Source organism: Crocodylus siamensis, chromosome 5 (assembly GCF_052110815.1).
Source record: "Crocodylus siamensis isolate JL-2025a chromosome 5, ASM5211081v1, whole genome shotgun sequence".
Taxonomy (NCBI): domain Eukaryota; kingdom Metazoa; phylum Chordata; order Crocodylia; family Crocodylidae; genus Crocodylus; species Crocodylus siamensis.
In genome coordinates this window covers 120,418,818-120,443,881 of record NC_143399.1, presented here as the reverse complement: position 1 = coordinate 120,443,881, position 25,064 = coordinate 120,418,818, and the positions used below count along the sequence as shown (strand labels likewise).

The 25,064-nt window shown below is 40.5% G+C and overlaps 2 protein-coding genes across 4 annotated transcripts in view; one reads left to right on the top strand and one right to left on the bottom strand.

The window, feature by feature from the left end:
• CDK13 (cyclin dependent kinase 13) overlaps positions 1 to 16,393 on the top strand; it is a 74,692-nt gene extending 58,299 nt beyond the window's left edge. For 2 of the 3 annotated variants that reach the window (XM_090050068.1, XM_090050069.1), the window contains 5 exons: positions 907 to 1,023; positions 1,881 to 2,012; positions 5,773 to 5,978; positions 9,429 to 9,971; positions 11,345 to 16,393. In XM_090050068.1, coding sequence (XP_089906194.1) covers positions 907 to 1,023; positions 1,881 to 2,012; positions 5,773 to 5,978; positions 9,429 to 9,971; positions 11,345 to 12,201 — 1,855 coding nt within the window. In that variant the 3' untranslated portion in view covers positions 12,202 to 16,393. The remainder of the gene's footprint in view (positions 1 to 906; positions 1,024 to 1,880; positions 2,013 to 5,772; positions 5,979 to 9,428; positions 9,972 to 11,344) is intronic. The other variant, XM_090050070.1, reaches the window with a different exon arrangement.
• The window catches only part of MPLKIP (M-phase specific PLK1 interacting protein), a 55,886-nt gene that overhangs the window by 1,583 nt on the left and 29,239 nt on the right, over positions 1 to 25,064 (bottom strand). The window lies entirely within an intron of this gene.

Genomic DNA, 25,064 nt, shown 5'->3' with positions numbered 1-25,064 from the left:
GCTTGTAGTGACCTCAAAATGCCATAAACAACAGAAGGTTCTTCATTTGCACAAGTATAGCCTATATAAAGGGAAAAAGACATTTGCTGTAGAAGCTGAAACCAAATATCTGCAAAGCTGGAAGATAGATTAATTTATGAAAAATTAGGTTTCCAGCTACTGGGCCCACAAAGTTTAAAGCCTGTTTTACAATAAATGGCATGGCTAAATTTGGAATTAAAAGTCTGGTATTAGAACATGTCAGATAAAGCAAGGAAGTTGGGGGGCTCTTGTAGACAGTCCTCTTGCAGATGAAAACAAAACAATCAGCATCTTCGAGCCTTACTATTCAATTTTATTCTTTCATTGTTAACAGTTGAATTTTTTAAGTTTGCAGTAGAGAGCATTTTGCTTCTAGCATTTGGCATAGTTTCTGTTCACACCAAAGCTTAGAGGTATAGAGAAATTGAACTAAACATGCTGGATTTCTAAACCTAGGATGGGTTCTTCCAAATTTCTTTCTTGTATGTTTGGTATCTGTAGGAGACACTGACCTTCTGTTGGGTTACTGGTGATGCTAGCCAGGTGTAGTTAGTTCTTTTATTTTCAAAAATACCATAATTGGCTATAAAGAACCACTATTTAGAGAAGAGTATGAGATGCAACATGAACTTTTAGGTAGGATTTGCTTTGGCCTGTGAAGAATGAGTACCTGTCCTTGCTCCTCAACTCTCAATGCTGTTCATGATTGTGGGTTGCAAGCATTTTGTGGAGAGGCTTTGGCTAAACAAGCCTGAAAACTAGACTATAGTTTGTTTTCTTTGTATTAACTGTGCTTGTGTTTATAAAACTTGAGCCACTTTCATTTTGTTGTTTTGGTTCTCATACAACTGTTTTTGTTTGTTTTTGTTTTTGTTTTTTATACAGCCGAATTTGTGGGAGCCCTTGTCCTGCGGTCTGGCCTGATGTAATAAAGTTAGCCTATTTCAATACAATGAAACCAAAGAAGCAGTATCGTCGAAAATTGAGAGAAGAGTTTGCTTTGTAAGGATGCCTTCCTTAACTATCTATATTGTATTAAGTGTTTTGGGGACCTGAATGTCATTGTTCCCCAGAGATTTCATTAGGTGCTCAGTCAAATGTCGGGGAAAATGACTTTAAGTTCCCATCCTTCCCGTGACACTTGATGTGCATGCAGGTCTTCTGTCAGTATTAGTTATGGGTGCTGCATGCATGCGTCAAGAAGGGAGACTTGACTGTAATATTTCAGCCACTAGTCAGCTTTTAAATTAGAAATAGTTGCTTTCCAGGCCTGGGCGCACCTGCTGCTTGTTTCTGGGACTAAAAGCTGCTCAGAATACTTGACTCCTTTTGATGCAGTACCCATCTACATCTAAATACATGGAATTGTAACCATTATAGAGTTTTTAGCCATAAGTTTAGTACATAAGGTACGTTATCTGAGCCATGTATCCTAGAATAGTGCCATTGGAGTTGTTTTGTGCAAATAATGAACATGAAAGTTACAGAAAACATCTGTAAGACTGTTTAGAATCTTTTTTCCCCTTCCACTATTTTGGGGTTAGGAAAATGTATCATCCTGTTTGTATTAAGGGAGTCTACTTTGTGTTAACTTTAAAGCAGCACAGTTAGTATTTGCAGGCCAATTATTATTATTATTTTTTTTTTAAGAAAAGACAAAAATCTTGTCTGCTAAATTCCGAAGTGTACAGTAATTGTATGCAGCCTTGTTAAAAGGGTAATTTAAAAAAAGTTTCATTTTAAAGCTCCAGTAATCATACTATTAAAACCTACTTAAAGAGTATTTTTTTATATAACATAAAGATGTGGCATCTAAAAATACAAATGTGACATGCCCTCTGTTTTTTTTTCTTTTTCAGTATTCCAGCAGCTGCATTAGATCTTTTTGATTATATGCTTGCTCTGGACCCCAGCAAGCGCTGCACAGCTGAACAGGCTCTTCAGTGCGAGTTTCTGCGAGATGTGGAACCTTCTAAAATGCCTCCACCAGAGTAAGTCCCTTCCTGTGATAATGGTGCTTATTCAATAAATGGAGTCATTCATATTGGTGAAAATAATAAGTTTAAATACAAATACTTGTGGTCTGTGCTCATTTTCCCAGTAAGAGAACTGCACAATTAACTGGCTCCTTTGTCATGACGTAGCGACCTACCAAATTCACGGCAGAAGTGGGCTGCGCAGCAGCTCCTTTAATCTTTCAGATTCCTCCCCCTCACCGCCAATTGGCAGAGAGGCCCCACTGCTTATTCCTGGTAGGCAGGGAGGCAAAATCCATGGTTTTAAATATGGCACTGTTTTTGCCTCCCAACCAGTCAACAACAAGCAGCAGGGCCACTGGGGCCCTTTGGCCGATCAGCAGTGGGCGGGGGGCGGGAACGATGCATGGGGCGACCTGCAAAATTAAAGGAGCTGCCAGGCAACCCACATCAGCCATGAATTCATTAGGTTCCTAGTCATGGCAGGACTGCACACACAAGGTTTTAGCATAGTTAGTTTGTTAAACATGGCATATGTCTTTCCCAGAGTTAATGACCTGTGTGTGTCACATAAAATCCATCTTTGTTCTTTCTGGGTTGAAATATCTGAACTCACAAGTGGTTGTTGGATCCTACTGTCTATATCCTGCTCCAGCATGTTCTCTGCTGGGGTGTAACAGTTGCCAGAGTCATGCAAAAGCATACTTGTAATTGTGTGGGCTGCAGAAGATTTATGATATTGCACAAATTAATCGTGCAGTTCTGTGGTTGTAGGAACATGAAGCCATAAAACGTAGTGGTGTGTTGTTTTTTTGTTTTTAAACAGAGCTATGTATGATAATGTAATAATGTTTATTGTTCACTGGGGCTTTGTGATGGCTATCTTGTTGTCATTAACAGTCAACATACAAAGAGCAGAGGAATTAAAGGGTAAATATTTCAGGATCTGTGTTCAATTGTGTTCCTGATACAGTTATCTGGAGACACTGAGCACTTAATTCCAATGTTTTTTGAGTGAGTTGCACTTGCTGATCATGTAGAGAAGCTGAAGTTAGTGGTGTCACATTTTTAAATGAGCATTTTTCATTTAAAATAAGTGTTTTTATCAGGAAACCCTGAGGGAATCCCTACTTAATGACAGTTGGTACTAGTTGGCTTTGGTACACTTTCTATTGAAGCCTTTTGTAGGAGCTGGGTGCACTGACTGGGAATATGGTCAGAGGCAGCACTAGCAGGCACCTTTTAATTGAAAAAACAGCCTATATGCTTTAGGACAGTAGTAGCAGAAAAATGCGTCTACTCTTTATTAAAAAAAAAAAAAAAAGACATTGGCATCTTAAACTTAGTTTAAAAATGTGGTAGATAATTTCCAGTGCAACACTTGTGCCAGAGCCCCCTTGCTAACTCTTTTTCTTTGAATTGAATTTTCCATTTTTTCTCCATATTTTTTGCTCCCTTGCATCCTAAACAAGATTCATACAGAGAAAATAATGAAACTGACTACATGCAATTAAGTGCATGGCCAGGTAAAAAATACAAAAAAAAAAATATTTAGTCTCCCAGCTGTCTTTATTATAGCAATCTTGGGTGTTGTAAGAGTAGGCAAAACATTTAGGCAGATTCTTACTAAGTGAATGTCCCTTAAGAATCCTGCGGCTTGATATCTGTGAAGAACCCCACTCACCTGAAAGATGGTTCTGCAGGAGGAAGCTATTTCTGCCTTCTCCCCACAATATCTGTCAGCCTAGCAAGGAACAGCTGTTCCTTCAAAGAAAGTGGGAGGATTGCTGAAGGACAGATCAGCCTGCTTTCAATGATGAGTTCCCTAATTTCCTCCCAGCTGGTGCTTGCAGAGTTATTTGGCAGGCCTTTGTTCTAACGTGGGGGAAAAGAGGACAAAGCAGAAATTGTCATTTCTTTCCTCTGACTCCAAAGAACCATGCACTCTTCTTCAATTGTAGCTAAGGTGAATGATCTACTTCACGTTTCTATAGGTGGTGGGAAACACAAAACAAACCATCAATCATAGAAGTGCATACTTGCCATAGTGTCTCCCTCCTATTGGTAGATGAGAGCAGGGGTCCTTTTGTCGGCAGGAGTGGCAAGCATAGAATCAGGGTTGAGCTAGCTCCCCGACAAAGCTCTGCCTTGTTCTCTCAGTTGGAATGGCTCTTGCTGGCTTTTCTTCTTGGCTGCCAGATTGAGAGCAGATGTGTTTTTGAATATGACTTGTTTTGGAGGGGTAGATGTATGCCTTCCTGTCCATTGTTACTAAATGCATCAAGAGAATACTGAGTATACCACGTATCTTGTTCCATGCGCTATGCCTGCTTCTGCTGAATAGTAATGGATCTCAGCAGGGGTGAAACCTTTACAAGGGGAGTTAGCAGCTTGTCCCAGCCCCCTGATTCTTATTTTGATACATGCATAGGTTGATTTCTTTAGAAGTGTTAGGTCAGCAAGGATGGAGCCAGATGTGTTTTAAGACTACACGTTCTTAGCTAAACAGGAATATTTCCGGTCTTCTGCATGTTGAGCAGCTGTACCAGATGCCCCAGAAGTGAAGGTTGCCATCATTTTATCCCTGTTTCTATAGATAAGTCCTTCTGTGAGCTGCTACAGATAATCAGTTGCATGCAGGTAAATGAAAGCAATTTAATGAGGTAGGCTGGTAGACCCTTAGTTCTTTTGTTTAAATTATTTTCTACTATAACACGTACTGTTTGTGTGCCATACCATGGCTGGTTGCTTTCAGCCCTCCAGCTTGAAAAAATAGCTTCCTAAAAATGAACCAGTTATGCCCTGAGAGCAGAAGAGGAAAGGAGAAAGGCACTGAGTTTACTCAAAATTGTTTGTCCCTCTTGACTAGATGCTCGAGTGTCTGCAGTAGAGCACAGTGTAGATTGGCAGCCCCTGCCCCCCCCGTGCGCTGCGGCACCCTCCCATCCAACTGCGACCTCAGATCAGACGTGGCGACCCGCTGAATTTAAGCATATTAGTCAGCAGAGGAAAAGAAACTAACCAGGATTCCCTCAGTAACGGCGAGTGAACAGGGAAGAGCCCAGCGCCGAATCCCCGTCCCGCGGTGGGGCGCGGGAAATGGCTGCCTTTTGCGTCTGGCATTAGCAGCAGGAGGAAAAGAGAAACCTGTCTCAGGGCTTCAGTCATTATTAAAGGGAAGACCTCAGTACATAACAATCAACTGCATAAATATCATATGCACTGTCCTGATACTGTAGAACAACCTGGCTTGTTCTTCATCAGATTGAACAGCAAAATTCATAATTTTAATACGGATATTCAAAGATAAGTGGCTGATTGGATTGCAAGTTACTGGGCCAGTGTTTCCCAAACTTTCTGGACCAACAGGGCATTGTCAAGAATCAAGATTTCTCATTAATCACCGTGTTCCTTTTTATAGGGTGGGTAGGTGGGTACGAGTGGAAAAGGCCGGCACCAACTGCAGACCACAGCTTGGGAACCACCTTAGAGTACTAAGGTGACTTTCCTTTTTATAAAGAAACTTGTCAGTTCCAGGCAGGTAGCTTTAACTGCCTTTTCTTTTCCTAGAATGTTTACTATGAAATAAAGCCTGTTGACAAGTGCATTTCCCCTGGGGAACGTTTTTGAGGTTTTGCTTGCATTTATGATCTTAAGACATATTTCAGATTCCCAATAGAAAGACTCATTTTTTTAATCCTAAATTGAGTAATTATTCTAATGTGATGAATTTTCATACACAGAGAAAGCTAAATGTTACTACACTTCTTTTCAGCCTTCCTTTATGGCAGGATTGCCATGAGCTGTGGAGTAAGAAACGAAGAAGGCAGAAGCAGATGGGAATGAGTGACGATGCAACAGCAGCTAAAATGCCTAGGAAGGATATGTCTTTAGGCATGGATGAGAGCAGAACCAACACCCCACAAGGCATGCAAACTTCTTCCCAACTCAAAACTCAGGGCAACTCTAGTGTAGCACTTGGTCAGTAATCTTTTATTTGTCATTTTTTCATGGTGTTACTTGTCTTCCGCCTTGCTGATTACGCACTTAGAAAACTAATGTTAACATTTTCAAATTCCTAGGAATTTTTGGCTTGTTAAAAGGGACAAAGTATTATTGCCAAAACATGCATCCTTGTCCTCAGTAAGCAGGCAGTCCCAATATGACTTGCATTACTAGCTTTTAACCTTGTGTCAAAACTCAGCTATCTGAACTACTAATACTTTGAGGGTGGTTTTTTTTTTTTTTTTATCTATGTTCAGTTGGGGGCTCCCTATGGTGTCCACATTAGCTGCTCCAATCCCAATTATATAGCTTCTCCTAGGATGCATCGATGTTATTGGTAATGACAAGGTGAAGAGAGAGGATGTCAGGACAAACGTAGCTTTCAGTTCAGTAAAGTTATTTTGTTCCCTGGGCTGTGTTAATCTTTTCCCTTGTTTAAATATCTGCTTTTGCAAGTCTCTTTCATCTGACAGTGTTGAACTTGGATACTAGCTAATGAGAGAAATCCTAATACAGTGGCAAAAACTAGAGAAGTACTTCTGTGGTCTTCATGACCTTCAGCCACGAAAGTGAAAACCAAACCTCAAGTGTCTTGCTCGGTGGCTTGTAAACTAACAAAAAGAAAATGCTGATTTGCAAACAATAATCAGAAGGGTAAAGTACTAGTCTCCTGCAAGTGTTTGTACTCTGGCATCTGCTTTTGGCCACACACATTTTTAGTGTGCATGCTGAAGGACAGACACGGTACATCATAACAAAGAGTGCAGCTAAGCCCAATGCACAGTTAACAAAGAAACAAGCATGTAAGGTTCAAAACAAGCTTTTGATGCTCCAAGCTAGTATACAATGTTACTGAAGTGGGAAGTCCAAGAATTGAAAGACAATAAATGGATATTCTGTTTGGATAGACAGTTGCCCCAAATCAACTCTCAATTTAACAGAAGACCAGGGGCTTCAAGTACATTATGAAGTGATGCAGTAATTCAGTTTTTGACTGGTGAAGTTTTTTACTACTTGCTGCTGTTCATCCTGTTTCCCTCTAAAACAGCTGTGGGATTCTGCCACTTCTTCCACTTCAGCTGGAAATCTTGGCAAGACTTTTAAACTTTGCTTTGCTTAGCCCTGAAAAATTTTCCCACAAAATGTCAAATATTATAGAGAAACTTGTTAAGGGTCCCAGTGGCGGTAGTTATTTTCTTTATGTTGTTATAACAGGTGGCCACTGAACAGAGTATTAGTTGCATTAATCATTACTAATACAGTATTAATGGCACATATCAAATGAATTAACTAACTAATGCAAAAATTAATCATTCAGTCCCGTGTTGCTCTTTGCACACACATAAGTATACAAAAAGGTCAAGAATATGTAGTAGAGCAGAAAGTGTAATGGTGAACATTTTTGATGTACGTTCTTCTCTTAAGCTGTGGAAAAATGCTGATGAGCAAACATATCAGAAGTATATAAAACTGCCTGAACTAAAGACCTGGACATGAATGCACTATTTAAATGGCTGCACTTGTGACTGCGCACCAAGCATTCACATCTCTCATTTGGGGCAGAAAGAATATTTATCCTGGATTAATTGCTGATATTTAGGTTCTAATAGGAACCCCTGTCATTGTATTTCTTATCTTAACATATTTATGTGGGACTCACTGAAATTATTTAAGTAGAAACTGCTACAGTTTCCCAGGATGCAGATTGTTTCAGAGGAATCTTCAAACAAACATTTTGGCTAGGCACACTAATACAGCAGTTATCCTCCTCGGCCTATTGTCAATATTTCCTGCACATTTCAAATTTGGATTCCAGGGAAAATCATCTCTTCCTAGTCCTTAAGCCATAATTCAAATCCCATGTAATCAATCAGTAACAGACCTGATATTTGTTACATGGCTGATTTAACACATCAAGAGAATGTGCAAAGAATCTGAGGGGGTAGCTTGTTGTGTTGCCAATTAAAATGTCAGTGTTTCCGAACTGCCTGTTTTCACTGCGTTCCAACTCCTAGCACCACAGTGCACGCCAACACTCAGGATGATTTAATTCTGCAACATTACGCTCCCAACTGTGCCCTCTTTGTGCCCCCAGCTTTTAACTTCCCTTACTAACAATCTAAACACTCTGACTGCTCAAACCATTGTTGGGTATCATGAAAAGCATTGAGATTCCTTTAGTTTCATGTTTGAGAGCTGTACGTTGGCTTGACAGATAAAAAAGTTTATAATAGGAAGATATTAAGCCGTTTGCTGCATTAGAAGTTCAAATGTCTTTTAAATAAATCAGTTTGTATCCCAGGCCCTTTTTTATGTCTGCATAACTGGCAGATCTGTAATCAGGATGCACTGAATTTTGTGGCATTCCCTGTTAGCAGCTGCAGTGTTAGTACCTGTGTGTAATATGGAGCCATTTTTTTCTGCTTAAGTCTTTTTTGAGTGACGTAATCAGTAAGCCATGAAAAAGGGATCCTGCTTCATCCATACCGCACATTTTCAGCTCGAGAAGACTCTAGGTGTGTCCTGGTTCTTTTAAATTCATAGGTCTCAGAACGCAAAATTCGGTATCACTTTTAACGTAACTTTTTTCCTAGCTTCTGAGTCATTGCCTTGCTGCTAATATTCAAATTTGTGCCTGCCGCCTCTAACATCAGTTAATGACACATTGCTCTGAAGTTTTAAAAGCACGTGTTCACTGATAACCCCCCTGCATCTGCATGTTCTGACTTCCTTGCTTCTTCACACTTTCCTTTAACTCGTGGCAAATAAACTCCCTATTTTTTATTAAAAAATAATGAAGACAGTTTATGTTCACAAAACTGTTTGCCTGCTACTCCTAGTCTCATGTTCATGACTAACTTTATCCATTCAACTCTTGTTTTCTTTTTCAGTTTGCTTGTATGCTATTAGCTTTTGGTCAATTAGAGCCTGGTCACTTTAGCAGGTGTCAAAATATAAATTCAGCATATGGATGGGAGAGGATATGACTGGAAATGTGTTTTGCAGATGGCCAGTTTTTCACAAAGGGATGTAATATGTCAAAGATAGGAAATTTTGTAGGAACTGGAAATCTTACAGCTGCCTGGAACAGGTGGCCTTAAGCCCCAGCTTAATTGTATTGTGGAAATTGAGCTCAAACCTGATGGTTTTCATCTGTTCGTTTTTTGTGTGTGTGCATGCGTGTGTGTATGCGCGTATGCAACCCCCTTTAAGCCATTTTCTCAGTATTGGATCATGCTATCCCATTTCCTATAAATGCTCCTCCAAATGCAATTAATTTGTAAAAACATTCCATTTCTGTGTTGTCAGAAAACCGTACTTTGCCAATTGTAGCAGCCCTGGTAGATTAATCAGGATCTGGAGTCACCAAAGTCTGATATTCTAGATAAGTTCTAACCTTGTTGGTTTGTTTGTTTTTCTTTTTAGTGAAAACAAGCACTGGACAGCAGTTAAACCAGAACGAAGTGGCAATCTTACTAAATTTGCTACAGTCTAAAACAAGTGTTAATTTGGCACAATTTGCCCAAGCGTTGAATATTAAAGTAAACCCAGAGACTCAGCAGCAACTAAATAAATTAAACCTTCCTGCTGGAATTCTAGCAGCAGGTGAAAAACAGTCTGAACAGCTGCCACCACCACCACCAGACCAGGAGTCTTTAAAACAGCCAGCAGTCACTCAGCCTCCTGTACCACCTGCTCAGCTGAATCAGCCTAAAGTTGAGACTGATGCTACCCAGGCGGCTGTGCAGAGTGCATTTGCTGTTCTGTTGTCTCAGTTAATAAAGGCTCAGCAAACAAAACAGAAAGATCTTATACTGGAAGACAAAGAGAATGGATCAGGAAATGAAATGTCATTGCAACTCAGGCAGCCTCCAGAGCCCAGCACTCCTGTCTCTGGTAACCGGGATGAGATGGACTCTCCAGTTCCTGCTTACCCACATCTGATCAAATCACTGTATTCCTCTGCAGGTACTGACAGTCTTACGTGCCGATAGGTAGTAGAAGGAAATGTGATTAGTTTGGGGGATAGGAGTTAACATGCTTTACATTCCTGGGGATGCATAATTGTACCAACTTAAAAAGCACAGAACATATGCAGAAGGGATGGGGTTGAAAGTGAAGTAGTTGAAACGAAGAGGTTTCATTTCCATCTGTCGCTTGGAAAGCTGATTGTGTCCACAATTTTTTGCTGACAGATGTGCCAATACTCTGGTGTTCTCATTAGCATTATTTTGGGAGCACCTAGATTCCTCAGTCAAAATTGCAGCCCCGTTGTGCTTATGCTCCTCAAACAAACCAAAAGACAATTCCTCCGAAAGGTTTAATAGGGCATATGCACCCATTTACTTTTTTGGTAAACTTTTGTTTTCAGAAATAAAACTGGTCCACCCCAAATAATAAGTTTTTAACTGAGCAAGCAGCATCTATGGACATTCTATTTGCAAAGTGAAAATGGGACAGTTTGCAGACATAGTACTGCATACACCTCAAATATTTAGCTATAGCTTCCTCACACGTGTCAGAAGTTTTGTTAAATAGAATTAGGTAACTGCCTCCCTTTGGTTCAGTTGGTAAATGGTGCTGGCAAGGCTGCACAAATCTTTTGTAAGGTACGGTATTGTTTTGATTATAATTTGACCCCATGTGTATTCTGGTTTAGTTTTTTAACAGAACCTTTCTTTACTAAATGAGTTGCTAGCTTTTGAAAAAAACCTTAAGCTGCTTATTGGCCTGAAGAATCATATAACGGAGGAAAAGACCCTAAGTCAAATTCACTAAAAATGCTTAAAGATTGCACTGAAATAAAGTCTGACTTAAAATTTTATTGCATGCACAAAACTGCTGCAAATACAAAAGTAAAGTTGCAGAGGGCCCAATTTAATAGTCTGACCCTGTGTACATTTTGTTTTTCTTTTTCTTCTTTTTATGATTCTTTTGGAGGGAAAGAGAAGGTATAGACCTGCAATGGCAACAAGAGAGGATATGACATCTGCTTGTTACATTTGGTAGAAGCCCTTCTGTTTCCCAGAACCTATCTCTCAAAGGGCTTTGGTTCACATTTTCTGTCCACTCTTCTGCACTTCTTGGAATAGCATTTAAGGGTCATGTGCCATTTCTGATTTAAATTGGGTGGTGAGGTAAACCAGGTCTTTGTTTTTCTAAAGCACCTTGCCCCAGTTGCTTTTAAATTTGACTGTGCTTCAACTTTATTTCCTTTTAAGTGTTGTGGCAGAGTGTAAGGTGTTCTAGCCAAGTGGTCTTTCCCTTCTGGCCTTGGAGCTTTTTGACTAGGAGATCCAGAATTCTTTCTAAGACTCTTCCTTTCTTTCAAATCAATTTAGGTCAAGATGATGTGGTTAGACAGCCTGAGATGAGGCTTCTAAACCGCACGCCAGAACAAGAGCGCCCTCGCATCTTGCCCCCAGACCAACGTCCTCCTGAGCCACCAGAACCACCACCTCTCACTGATGAAGACCTTGACTATCGGACAGAGAACCAGCTTTTGCCTATTGGTAATTCTTCAGGAACAGATCCTCATGCAGGAGTGAAAGCAGCTCTCCTACAACTGCTGGCTCAGCACCAGGCTCAGACAACAGATGAGGAGCCTGTAAAAACTAGTGTGGATTATCAGCCAAGAGACTCCTATGTACCAGGTCCAGACTACAAGGATAACTTTGGCTCATCTTCCTTCTCTTCTGCCCATTACAGTAGTAGTGATGGAATAGGAAGTGGATCGTCTGGGGCATTGGAAAGGAGGAGCTACATTGGAAACTCAGATATTCAGTCTTTGGATAACTACAGTACTGCTTCATCTCACTCTGGGGCTGCACCTCCATCTTCTGCCTTTTCAGAACCGTTTTCCAGCTCAGTAACTGGTTATGGAGACATTTACCTCAACACTGGTCCCATGCTATTTAGTGCTGATAAGGATCATCGATTTGAATATAGCCATGGCCCTATCCCAGTTCTGGGAAACAGTGGTGACACTTCCACAGGGTCAGAGAGTACTCATTCTTTACCCACAAAGATGCACAACTATAGCTATGGAAGTAATTTACAGGAAAACCCTAGTGGCATTAGTCACCTGCATGGACAAACTTGGACTTCTCCTGCCCAAGGACCTGGGTATTCCCAGGGATACAGGGGACACATTAGCACATCAACAGTCAGAGGGCGAGGCAGAGGATTACCATATTGAGTATCTGTTTTTCCTCAGGCACATCATTTTTATCTGGAAAGACTTTTTTTTCTAGCTGCCGTTTAAAGCAGCAGTCCAACAGACTTGAATAATGTTAATTCAACAGCTTTATTTTTATGTGGAAAAGGGTCTTGCATACAGTAGGAAAATTTAAAAAAAATGCTTAAAACTCATGCTGTCTGAATACTAGATAAATTGATTGTACATGGTCACAGATTCTAGTTCTGAATTTTATTTTGTATTTTGGCAGTTTTAAGTGGATGCTAAATTTAGGGACATCAGCTTTTTATGGCACTCTTTCAGAACTTCTGAACTATGCACATTTGTGCTTTTTTTGTAAGTTTGGACCAACTTTTATGTAAAAAAAATTTTACAACAATCAAAGCAGGGCACTGATTTATTTGGTATTTTTCTTTTTACAGAACTACCTTTAGTCAAAGGTCACTGTCAGTCTTTGCACTGCTTTCAGTGTTATTGTGGAAGGTGTACTTTGTGCTCATTTCAGATAATAAAACACAACCTTTCTCTTGATGCAACCATTTTATAAATATTGGTCAATGTTATTTTTCTTTCCTTTCAAAAAGTGGATGTCCTAGTAAAATAATCCTCTCCATCTCCCACACGTTTATACGAAAACTATTTTACTTGAATGGTAAGTGCCTTGACATGTAAGCTTAAGGTCTGCAAAAATTCCCTGTACGTTTGCCCCTTTACTTAAAAGTACTTTGTGGTTTGAAACAAAGAATAATGCTAAATATAAATAGTTACACTGCATAAAAATATTGATCGTTATAGGAGACTTCAGTAGACCATAATTTTAAATATCATTTGTCATTTACGTCAGATGAACCAACCACTTAGTAGCTACCTGGTTTTCTCTTGTTGAAATAAGTCCCCATGTTGATTTTATTAAGTCCCCACATTGACCACTAATGTGAGGGAAAAATGATTTCCTTCACCTCACTCTTTCCCAAGAGGCATAAATATTCCAGTTGTCCTGCCATTTCGGCTCTGTATTATATTGCCCTGTTGGGTGTTAGATTTTTTTTTAAGACAGAAATATTAATTTTTCTTTTTAAATGTCAACAGCAGCAATTAATTAATTCTGTGTGAAAAGCTGACACTGTCTTCTCTTACCACATATTTAGAAGCATTACAGAAAGTAACCAAATGTAAATGACCAGTATTTAATACAGCAGCAAATTTTTTATATTGGGTCGTGTTCTCTGTAAATTGTGATGGTGCCAACTAACCCCTTTTATATTCGGCTATTCCTTTGATCATTTTAATACTTGAGTTGGATCTCTTTGAACAGCAGATAGTGACTGTAGCTGAAATTGCTACCAGAAACCACTGCTCCAGTTCTCATATTAGAGATTCCAGCATGTTTTTTCTCTGAGAACAGCGCTCTCTCTTCTGCAGAGAGAAAGGTACGACTATTTTGCATGTACTTACGAATGTTTAAAAGCCCATATTGGAAACAATTTTCCAACTGATTATCCAGTTGATAAGTCAGTACATTATGTAACTGCGTGTTTAATTATTACTTTTTAAAAAGTAAAATTTCTACTTAGGCTATTGCAAATGTAGTCTTGTCAGTGACTTTTTGGATTTTCAAAAATAGAAGCCAAAGTTGTCTTATTTAATACTCTGATTCTAATTTATGCCTAATTACTGCATTGTAGTGTGCTGGGGGGAAAAAGCTTACCTAACTAGGTAGCAATTGAGCATCTGCATAGGAAAAATGGTGAGTCTGGTTGCTTAAGATATCCCTGTAAATCTGCCAGTTATCTAAGTTGCCCTCACTGGAGAATTCTGCTGCCTAAACTGAAAAGAAATATTTGTGACCTGAGTAGCCTGTGTTCAAAAATTAAACACTTTATATAATGACACTCTGTTTGGACAGTTTTTCTTGTACGCACATCTTAGTTTTGTCATTTCCCCTGTAAAATCAAGAGAAAATAGTTTTATTAGTGTCTTAAGACAGGACAGTGTCAGCTACAACTTGCTCGTTAAACAAAAAAATCCCACCGTTCTCAGATAGAAACAAAATCTATGATTTTTAATAAAGTCAGGCAAAACGCTTTCAAATCCCTTGATCAACTGTCAGGGATGGAAATGCATGATTAAATGCCAAGCTGCTACACTTCCAAAAAGTAAATGCTGGTGATACTTCATTTAAAAAACAAACAAACAGGTAAGTCAGAATAAAAAATACATTACAAGAACAAATGATCTAACAACAAAATCTAAAGAAGTGATCATAGATCATTGCCACTTCCTACTTGGAAGGAAATTTAAGCCAGCAAGATGTTCCTTTCACTTATCTCCTTTGTGTACATACATAGTGGTGCCGCAGTGTCAGGACTGAAATATTGTGACAATTGCATTGAAACTTTGGCATGTTTAATGAATGTTAATATGAAATCACTTGACTAATTTTAGTCTTGAAAATATTTAACAGAACACTAACTTATTAAAAAAAAAAAGTCAGTCTTAACTGAATATGTATAAATACAAAAGATTAAAAAGCTGACTTCCAAATGGATCAGAAACAGGCCTGTTGAGAACTGTGAGTTCCTTCACACGTTGTTGCTGGAGAGTGCATCGTACGATTTTCTACTGATTTAGTTTACAGAATGTTGGCCTAACGTTTGAAAGCATGCAGCCTACAGCACAGGTAATCTGGAGGTGGGGCTGAATTATGCTCATACATCAAATCGAGATGAGACATCCCCCTCTTCCATCCTATATATGGCACTTCGCCAGCGTGCAAACACCCTAAGTGTATCGTGAGGACCTGAGAGGATTTCTGTGGTGCAGAGAGTGTAATCAGCCCTACTCTGATTCCAAGTAAACTTAATGCATGGAAGGAAGTGTCTCCTTAGTGCACACTGATTTCAGGCAGAGAAATAGCTTGTTGGGCAGTTCTCAGGCTGTGGGGAAAAAAAAAAGTAACCCCTGGGACTGGTCAGATAAACTTCCAGGAACCATTCTAGCCCCCAGTTCATTCAAAATATGGGCAACACAAAGGTGGCTTTATTATCTTTGCTCCCTTTTCCCTGTGGCTGACACCATCTATGCTGCACCTAAGATCCACTAGAAAGAATTGGAGCTGACATCAAAAAGTAAGTGCTCTACAATGCAGAAGAAAATAGTAAAGTATTTTGGCCTTCGACATACCGAAGGCTTAATAGTTCATTAATTTTCTTGTTAATGTTACAAGAAAAGAATTAAACATCATGGTGCTAATATGACAGTGACTGAAAACATCTGCAGTACATGGCTTTGACCCCAGGAAAAGATACATTAACCAAATTCATGATCTAGGAAAAAAGAACAGAGAATTAAATGTAATGGGATACTTGTTTTGAGTGCAAATATAATTGCTGGAAAGATTAATTATAGATTTTAAAAACAACTTCTGTACTCATTCCTTAAATCATTGTTTCATGTTTAATTATGATTTCCTCTCACCATAATAGGCATACGATGCCTAATTAAACAGGAATGGAAGGAGTCTTAATGTAATCTCGATGCTCTGAAATTGCTTTTCTTGTTGTGTTTGCAGCGGGAGTTGGTACCAGTTTTGAGGAAGATGTTATACACAGATCACTTAGATTTGTAAAGGCTCAGTAAAAAAGTATTTTTTTAAACATTAACTAGCTTAGATAACTAGGGTCTTTCCTGTGGTTTTTATCAAGGGAAAATTCCATCATATCCCAAAGTACAAGATCTGGCCCTAAGTTTCATTTCCAATAGAGGAAAAAAACCCTTTAGTCACACTTTTTGACGAGTTGTTTTATATTTAAGGATGAAATGGCCCAGAATGAATTTATGTAGATGGGGAAATATTTGATAATACTTCTTTTATTTCCCCCACAAAAAGGAAGCATTGATTTGTTCTCCATACTCATGAAGTGTACCATGAAAAAAAAAATTCCAGGAAACCTATTCAGATCAAAACTTGGTTTACTATTTACGAATTAAATGAATACAGCCTGACTTAAACTAATTTGTGCTTAACCGAGTTAAGTACCCTTTATTGCAGAAGTTATTTTAGTGCAAGAAAACCTAATTCAGAATACCAAAACTGTTACTTCAGCTTATTTTTTCTGTTTGTTTCTTTAAGCCATTTGTAATATAAGATGTATTGTGTGACCTGTAAATAAAATACCATGGTAACTTCAAAGTTTTTATCCTTGTTTCGCTCTTTGGACATGTGCTAACATCTCACAAAAGGGCTTCACATTTTACTTTGAGTTAGATTGAACTGTCATTATTTTTTTAACTTGAGTACTAGGTAACTTTCAGAAGATTAAAAGAGGTTAGAAAGGCCTTTTTATCGATCCACTCATTTTCAAAGAAAAATGACCACAAATTTGTGTATCCAACAAATTCTTAATTACTGATGAGTATTGTGGTATTAATTCTTCATTCCTATTGCGTTGCTGACTTGTGATTTGTGAAGAAACTGTAATAGTTTAAAATAGTCTTGGGTTGTTCATGTAAAACAGGTGAGATGGACACTTGGTGGAGTTAGACTCCAGGGTGGAGATGCTGTTGGTGCCACCACTGTAACCAGTGGTAAGGACTTACCGATAACTAACTGGACCTTTTTTGGTAACGTGCTTTTTTTTATACAATGAATGCAAGCAGTGGTAGGACACTTGAAAGTGTACCAGCATAGAAAGAGTAAATTGGTGATTGTTACCCTTTTTTTTTTTTTTTTTAAAGGTTTAAACCAGGAAAGCCACAGAGGTAGCAATGCGGCTCTAGGTCTTCCTGTGTTTCATTGTTTTACTTCTAAATAGATGTTAAGGCTGGGGTTTTTTGTTTGTTTTGGAGTTTTTTTTGTGGGGAGGGGGTTGGATTTAAAGAATATAATCCTTTTGAGCGGGATGATGAAGTATGCAAGTTGAAAAGACCCAGCTGGTTATTACAGAGGCAGTATCTAAGCTACAGCCTGGGGATACCTCTCACATTTCGGGAGAAGGAAGCCTTGGTACCAACTACAATGAAAAGCCAGATCTTATATCAAAGGTTTAGGCTGTGGTTGCTTAGTCAGCTGCTGAATGGAAATAGTGTCAACCCATATGGGAAAGAAGAAAGTGACACCTTATTTCAATAAAGAAAAGTGAGCACGTTACAAAGGCCAACTAGAGTAATGAATATGAAATTGGATCAGAGGCTAAAGCAGAAACAAGCAACTTCAAATTAGAGCTACAAGCTAAAGCATCTTATGTTTGAAGGACCAAAGGGAAGAAATGCATTGTTGCAGTTAATGCTTGTAAATAGTTGCATATGTTTGCAGACCTGGTTCATAAGCTGCTTTTCTTTCCATTATAAGGAACAGCATGTGCAGTTTTGCTTAGGTTGGAAACTGTTAGCAGACCCATCCCCAGATTCAGGAGTCTTATTTTCACCAGAACTCCTATGAAGTAGAGGAAAGTTGGAATTCAGACTTACTGGCAGCTACAAGAGATGTGCGGGAAGATGCCTTTCCACCCTGTGCAGCCAGGAAAGAGAACTGAGCCTCACTTTCCTCCCTCTCCTACCCACCTGCTAGCAAAGAGCAGCACAGAACAAGCATTAAAGTTTGTTCGGTTTTCATAATCACTCAAACCAGGCTGTTTTAATTGTCAAATTAGTGAACCTTGAACTTGTAAAATCACCTTGGTGAGGGCAGAGTGCCCTGCCCTTGCGTTCAGCAAGGCTAGGTATAGATGGCATTTGATACCAACTTTAGTTTGAGGGCAGGGAGAAGTATACTTGTGTCAATTCTGCCGTAGAGCAGTGCGGTCTCAAAGATCTAGCCCACAGAACTTCTATCCAGCCTGCTGTATCACCGGTAGGTGTTGGACCAGATCTACATATTGCACGTGGCATGTGCCAGCCTGGTGCCACATACCGCACATGGGATACAAGCCTGACCCTTAACCCACACTCTATGTAACATGCAGGCCTAGTGCTGCTGTGCACAGAACAATGCAGAGCTGATTCAGCTCCAGGCACTGGATCCAGTGCACAGCGCTGCTGGGCTGCAGGCCTGATCTCCATGTCCAATCTCTGGATCAGCCTTGCACTAGGTCTCATATTAGCTAGGCTAGTTTGAATAGATGGGACCACTCAACTACTTCCAGGATGGGAGTGAGTTCAGGCATCTCCAAAAAGTGCTGCATTGTGTCATACAGACTCATACTCTGAATGTTTTATAATGCAAGCCCATTGCACTGTTCTTCACCATTTTTATCTCAAGGCATAACAGCATTTCCTGTTGATATGAAATATTCAAATAATTTGTCCCAAAATAGGCTGGATTCTCCATGAACAAGTACTCCGTGGGCATGGACAGAAGAAACAATTTATCCAGAGTTAAAGGTGGGGGGGGGAGGGGGGCAGGGGGACTTTCAATGTGTCATTTGATCTGTAGTAATCAGTTAGTGCATCCAGTTTATCCTGTAGTAAAAGCAACCTAAACTGGGAAAGTAGTGGTTTCATTCAGCAGTTAACTTCAAGTTTATCTTCCACTTGCTGCGGGTTAGAATCGGGCACACACAACTGTTGCCACAAATCAGCTGATAGATCTTAAGTTCTTCCTGGACTTTTTTTTTACCTTGGTATCATATGTCCATGCGCAACTGGTGCCACCTTAGTTGGGGGGGATCCCCCTGTGGCCAATCTCATGTTCCCACCTGCCTCCCTGCCTGTCACCGAAGTGGGGAAGCACATGCACCCCTTACATATCGCCACTGCATGTCTGTCTATATTTGAGCCTTAAGGGGCTCTATTCATGTACGGATCTTATTAGATTGAGTGAATCTCTTTGAAGTAGCACTTATAAAGCTTTTTTTTTTTTTTTTAAATATCAAAGCCTACAGAGTAGCAGACACTTTTAACAGGCAGTAAACTTTAAATGCAACTAACTTGGAAAAGCCATTTGGCCCTGCAAAGTGACCTTGAGATTTGAAAGTCAACAGTCAGCAGGTAACATCTTCAGTAAAATTTGAATGGCAAATGCTGCCCTTGGTATAACTGAGTAGAATCTGGCCCAGCAGTTCCAGTTTAACAACTTTGGTGGCATCTGAGATTCTGTTGCTATGATGGGAGGAAACCTTTAGTCACTAGATAGACTAAAGGTTCAACAGGAGTATGATCTTGTAGGAGAAGGTGCCATTTTCACATAGCTGCCTTTCAGAGTTTAATTGCTCTACAGTTAATGGCAATTAGAGTTATGCAAAACATTTTCAATACCCTTCCTTCATGACAAGATTCCCTTCCTTTCAGCAATGATGTCAATTCTGTAACTTCTGCATTTTTGAAGGCTCTTGATAAAGATGCATATGACTTTCTCCTAAGTTAGCTGGAGAAATACAGGCTCGATCAGGGGCAACCCAGATGCAGCCCGCAGAGCCCATGGAGCTCCCCACAGGTCTGGAAAACTGGCAGTGTGTTGAACTGCTGCCACTTATCCTGCCGCCAATTTTCTGGACCTATGGGCCCAGATCTAAAGTAGTCACTGCCAAATTTCAGCCCAGTTGGCCAGATGACACAGGTCTGCACTCAAATTTTGAGTGGGATTCCACAGAGGACTACACTGGGTCATACTACTTAACATTTATTAATGATCTGGATGCCAAAATAGAGCTTCCTAGGCAAAATGAAGATGATTTGAAACTGGGAAGATCACAAACATTTTAAATTCAAAAGGCTCTTGTTAGATTGGAAAGCTGCGGCTAGAGACAACAGGATGAAGCAAAACACAGACAAATGCAAGGTATTATTGTCTAGGGAAGAATAACTACATGCACCATATAAAAACAAATAATTTGTGCAAGGTAGCATTGTTAAGAAGGATTAAAGGGTTTCGGTGGATCATAAACTCAACATGAATCAATAATGTGATGCAGTTGTAAAAAATGGCATCAATAGGAGTATTAGGTGTAAGACATGGGAAGCAAGAGCACCACTCGGCCTTAGCTGGGCCTCAGCTACAATGTGTGTGCAGTTCTGGGCTCCACATTTTAAGAAGGATGTAAAGAAAATAGAGAAGGTCTAGAGGTGGGTAAAAAATAAGCACTGGATAGGGTATGACTTTGATAAATTCACACAGAGGGTTAGATGACATGTCCCTTCAAACCCAGCTCTATGATTTCAGCATGTCCTAAAGCAGTGTTTCTCAACCTCTTAAGTAGCGAGTACCCCCTAACTTCTGAAAATGTTAATAAGTACCCCAACACTTAATTTTCCAGGGGATTCTAAATTTAAAGACTAATGTGTGCCAGCTATGAAACTCTATGTTGGAAGAAGGGCTGTGTATGTAAGGCTGTGATATGACAGATGTCTGATCTGGTGTGGATAGGGTTGCCACCTTTTATACCAGGGGTGCACAACTCAAGTATGTACCTGGACTAGAGGTGACGTAGGCCAAAGCGAGGAGGGCTGAACCCAGTGTTGTGCAAAGCACGGCTCACCAAATTATTACTAGGAAATTCAAAGCACTGCACAATATGCGGCACACCAAATGTTTTGCCATGGTTTTGAGAGGAAAACAGGGCAAGAGTGTTGCATCCCCCCTGCATGTGTCTCGTGCATGTACCACAGGTTGAGAAACTATGTTCTAAGGTCTCCCCACTCACATGGATACAAAAATCCAAACCAATACATCACACCTCTGTCGACTGCTGGAAAGAGAGCAGCTATGTTCAAGAGGTTTCTCTACTCTCTTACCACAAAGGACTTTGCTGTCTTTCACCCACTTGCTCCAGGTCAACAGCAAATATGGTTATGAGACAGGACCCTCCAGTTCCTCTCCAGCTGATGGATTTCTTCAGTTCTTAGGAGGCAGCTATTTGTAGCCATTCCCAACCCCACAGCAACTTCAAAGGGCATTTTCAAAGACAGAACTTGTGTTTTGCCCTTTCACTGATGAAACTGTTGTGGACTGAAGGAAAGAAACCTGACATCTGCCGTGCAGAGCTCAGCACTGTGGTGTGAGGTAGTCTACAGCATAAGTAGTTTCAGTCAGAGCTGCTGTTACTATCCCCTGCTAGGAAACCTATATGAATCATCACTCAGTTTACTGGTATTCATACCAGGAAGTTCAGAGCATCTCTATGGAGAAAAAACATCTTTTGATCTTCCATTCTTCCAAAGACCATACATTTCAACATTTTTTTTTTAATCAAAGAAGCTAGGACCATCTACCAGTTTGCTTTTTCACAGGGAATATTTCTAATTTAGAAATATTCTAAAGGGCTCTCTCTGCCCTTACCTTTCAACAGCAGGCCAAGCACTGTCTTCAGGAATCGTTCCAAAATGAAAAGCCTCTGACCATCTTTTACATTTTGTTTCCTCTCCTCTATGTTGAAGCCACACTTTCCCTAGAATTCTTCCTCCCGAGAAAGAGAGAGAGTCTCACGTCTAGACCCAAAATCATAAAACCAAAAGGAATTTTAAATAATGTTCCTACAGCACCTAACTCTACAGATGCCGGCCTATCTTCGTGGGTCTATTGGCAGTGCCACTGATACCCCAAGATGCACAGGGGAAGTGTGGGGTACAAGAACTGCTAGCATTTTGTCATTCTCAATAATTCTGGAGGAACTGTTTCAAGAGTAAGTATATCAGCTGTACCTTCTTTCCTAAAAGGAATGTCTCTTGGAAAAGGAAACTACAGTATTTTCTCACATATAAAAGCACCTTGCCCCTAGCCAGCCCCCATGTTGGGGTGCATGTATTGAGCAGAGAAGCTGATTTTTTGCTGGGGATAGAAGTACTCTTCTTTCATTCCCGCTGAGGCAGCTCAGGAAGTCAGCTGATTTAATGGCTTGCTGTTCTTCACTCCGGAGGTGTTGGTGATCATCCTTCCTTTTTATTTGTCTTGATGTTCCACTAATCAGTCTAACCTTGCTGAGGGCAATATTGCTGTCTGCCAGCTGCTTCTGGTTTCTCTTCTTCTATTGCACAGCCTTGGAGACTCTAGCTCTTCTCAAAATCCTAGATCTATCCATGAAGATGATCGATAGATCTATACAGTCATCTTCAGGAGCCGCTAGGGGTTCCAGTTTGTTAAGAAGGAAAGGGAGGGTGAGTCAACTGAAGATTAGGCTCTGTCCCTCCTCTATGCAGCCATAACTCTGAAAAAAAAATTATTTTTCTTCATTCTGCCTTTCAAAACCAAGGTGTGCATTATATTCAGGGCCATGTTATATGTGAGAACATATGGTAACTCAGAGAAATGGTCAAGAAGCTCGTTACAGCAACAAGAAACAAAACACCTTCCAGGGCCTTATGAGCAGTTCTCGGTGGCCTTGCCAAGCTGTTCCATGGCACTTCCTGCAATATTGTAAATATGAAGTAATGAGACAAGTATGACATCAAGCAGAAGGCACAGTAGATCTGCACCTTCTAAACTAAATCATGAGATACATGAGCTTTTTAAAGCAGCAGCTTACCTTCATAGCATCTGATGAAGTATTGCAGAAAACAGAGCTTCAAAAATAGTTTCTAATTAGAACACAAAAAGCTCCATTCATTTTAGACATTCTGATTCCTGCAGTCCCTTCATAGCATAAGCTGCTGATTACAATAGCTTTAATCCTCTGATTTAGCTTAAACTGAAAATCTATCCTGCCTCCTGCCTGACCTCGGAGTAATGCAGCTAACTACCTCTCTCTGCTCAAGTATGACATCATCCTGGCAAGAAGGAATCAGAAGTCAGTATTGAAGCTGAAGTCCATTATAATTGTCTTAACCACTGAAGTTTGAATTCAATCAAACCTGAACACTAGATTGATTAGCAGTAGCTGAGTGCTCAATATACAGGCTTCAACCTAATGGCCAAGTGGGGTTTGCATTAAATCTTTTGTACACAATGCTAACCCTGATTTCTTTTTAAAGTGACTTTGGCGCTGCTGCAGATACATACCTGCAACTTCTAACTTTCTCTGAGAATCATCCAGACATCCATATGTCAAGGTTTATACTCTGGACCTTATATGGGCAGTATTACTAAGAAGGAGTAATCCAGAAACGTGGCTATTTCTTCAGAAAAATCCAAAGCTTTTATGTCATCCTGGCCCTTCAGTAGTGTTTGGAGAATGTAATTTTTGTGGTACTACATTGGGAGTATTCTTCTATTTCTTAAGTCTTTACATTTACTCTGAATCTTTACAGTGATTTTCACTGTTTTTAATACGATAGTGTAGAAAAATATTTCTTAGAAGCATTTCCATCAGACTCCCTAGTACTTCTCCTTGATCCAGGCACAGAGTTTCATAGTAGGCAGGGACAGAAGGGACCTGAGCAGATCATCAAGTCTGACCCCCTGCCATGGGCAGGAAAGGATGCTGGGGTCAAACAACCCTGGCAAGGTGTCTATCTAGCCTCCTTCTGAAGACCCCCCAGGGTAGGAGTGAGCACCACTTCCCTTGGAAGTTGGTTCCAGATCCCACCTGCCCTGACAGTGAAGTAGCGCCTCCTGCTGTCTAGCCTGAACCTACTCTCAGCCAGCTTATGGCCGTTATTCCTAGTTAACTTTGTAGTCCTTGGGGGAACAGGGACTCTCCCATTCCCTGCTGGTCCCCCTCGGTAAATTTATAGACGGCCACCAGATCCCTTCTCAGCCTTCCCTTGTGGAGGCTGAACAGATTCAGGTCCTGTAGCTTCTCCTTGTAGGGTCTGCCCTGCTGCCCCCTGACCATATGAGTAGCCCTCCTTTGGACCCTCTTGATGCTGGCCACGTCCCTCTTGAAGTGCGGTGCCCAGAACTGGACGCAGTACTCCAACTGCGGCCTGACCAGTGCCTCATAGGGGGGAAGGATCACCTTGGACCTGCTCGAGATGCATCTGTGGATGCATGACAAGGTACGGCTGGCCTTCTTGACCGCATCCTCACATTGGTGGCCCATGTTCATCTTGGCATCAGTGATGACTCCAAGATCCTTTTCTGCCTCTGTACTGATGAGAAGGGAAGTCCCTAGCCTGTAGGTATGCTGCAGGTGCATCACCCTGCACTTGTTGGTGTTGAATCCCATCCTATTCTCATCGACCCACCCCTCTAACCTGTCCAGATCTAGTTGTAGCCTGTCCCTCTTCTGGCGTGCTCACTTCTCCCCACATCTTAGTGTCATCTGTGAATTTGAACAAGGTGCTTTTCACCCCCTTGTCCAAGTCACAGATGAAGATGTTGAACAGTGCGGGCCCAAGGACTGAGCCCTGGTGAACCCCACTGCGAAAATGACTCGTCCACCACCGCTCTCTGGGTACGGCCCTCCAGCCAATTTGTGACCCATCTGAGTAGGCATCAAGTGGTGGTGGCGAGTTTGTGCAATGGGATGTTAGTGTTATCTTCCAATGCCTTCCTAGCCCTTCACAGAGTAGATTATATCCCTCTGCCTTCAAAAGCAGGATTTGGGAGAAGAAAAAATCAGTATCAGCCATACACAAGCACTTAATACCTGGCAGTTTGCAGGGAAGCTATGTTATTGTTATGTGACATCAAATTACTGTTTGTAGACTTGGAGATGAAACAGCAGAAGCAAGTATCCTGTAAAAACTGTTCAGGAGAATACTGTATGAAGAAAAGATCTGCAGTTTTCTTATGGACTCTTGAAATCAAAAGTTCCCAGTTCTAAGTGCCAGGTCTCCCTGACTTATTAATTCACTTTACTTTTAGCTGGAGGGATTGCTTACCACCTATATTCTTTCTGAAGAAGAAAAGTATCATTTCTTGTCATTGGGGTCTTAGTATCTTGAAAGTGCAAGTGATAAAGTGCAACTCAAAGTAAATTATTTCCCCAACCCCATAATCAGGGCATACTTTCCTCATGACATGGCACTTGAGCACCTCACAATCTTTA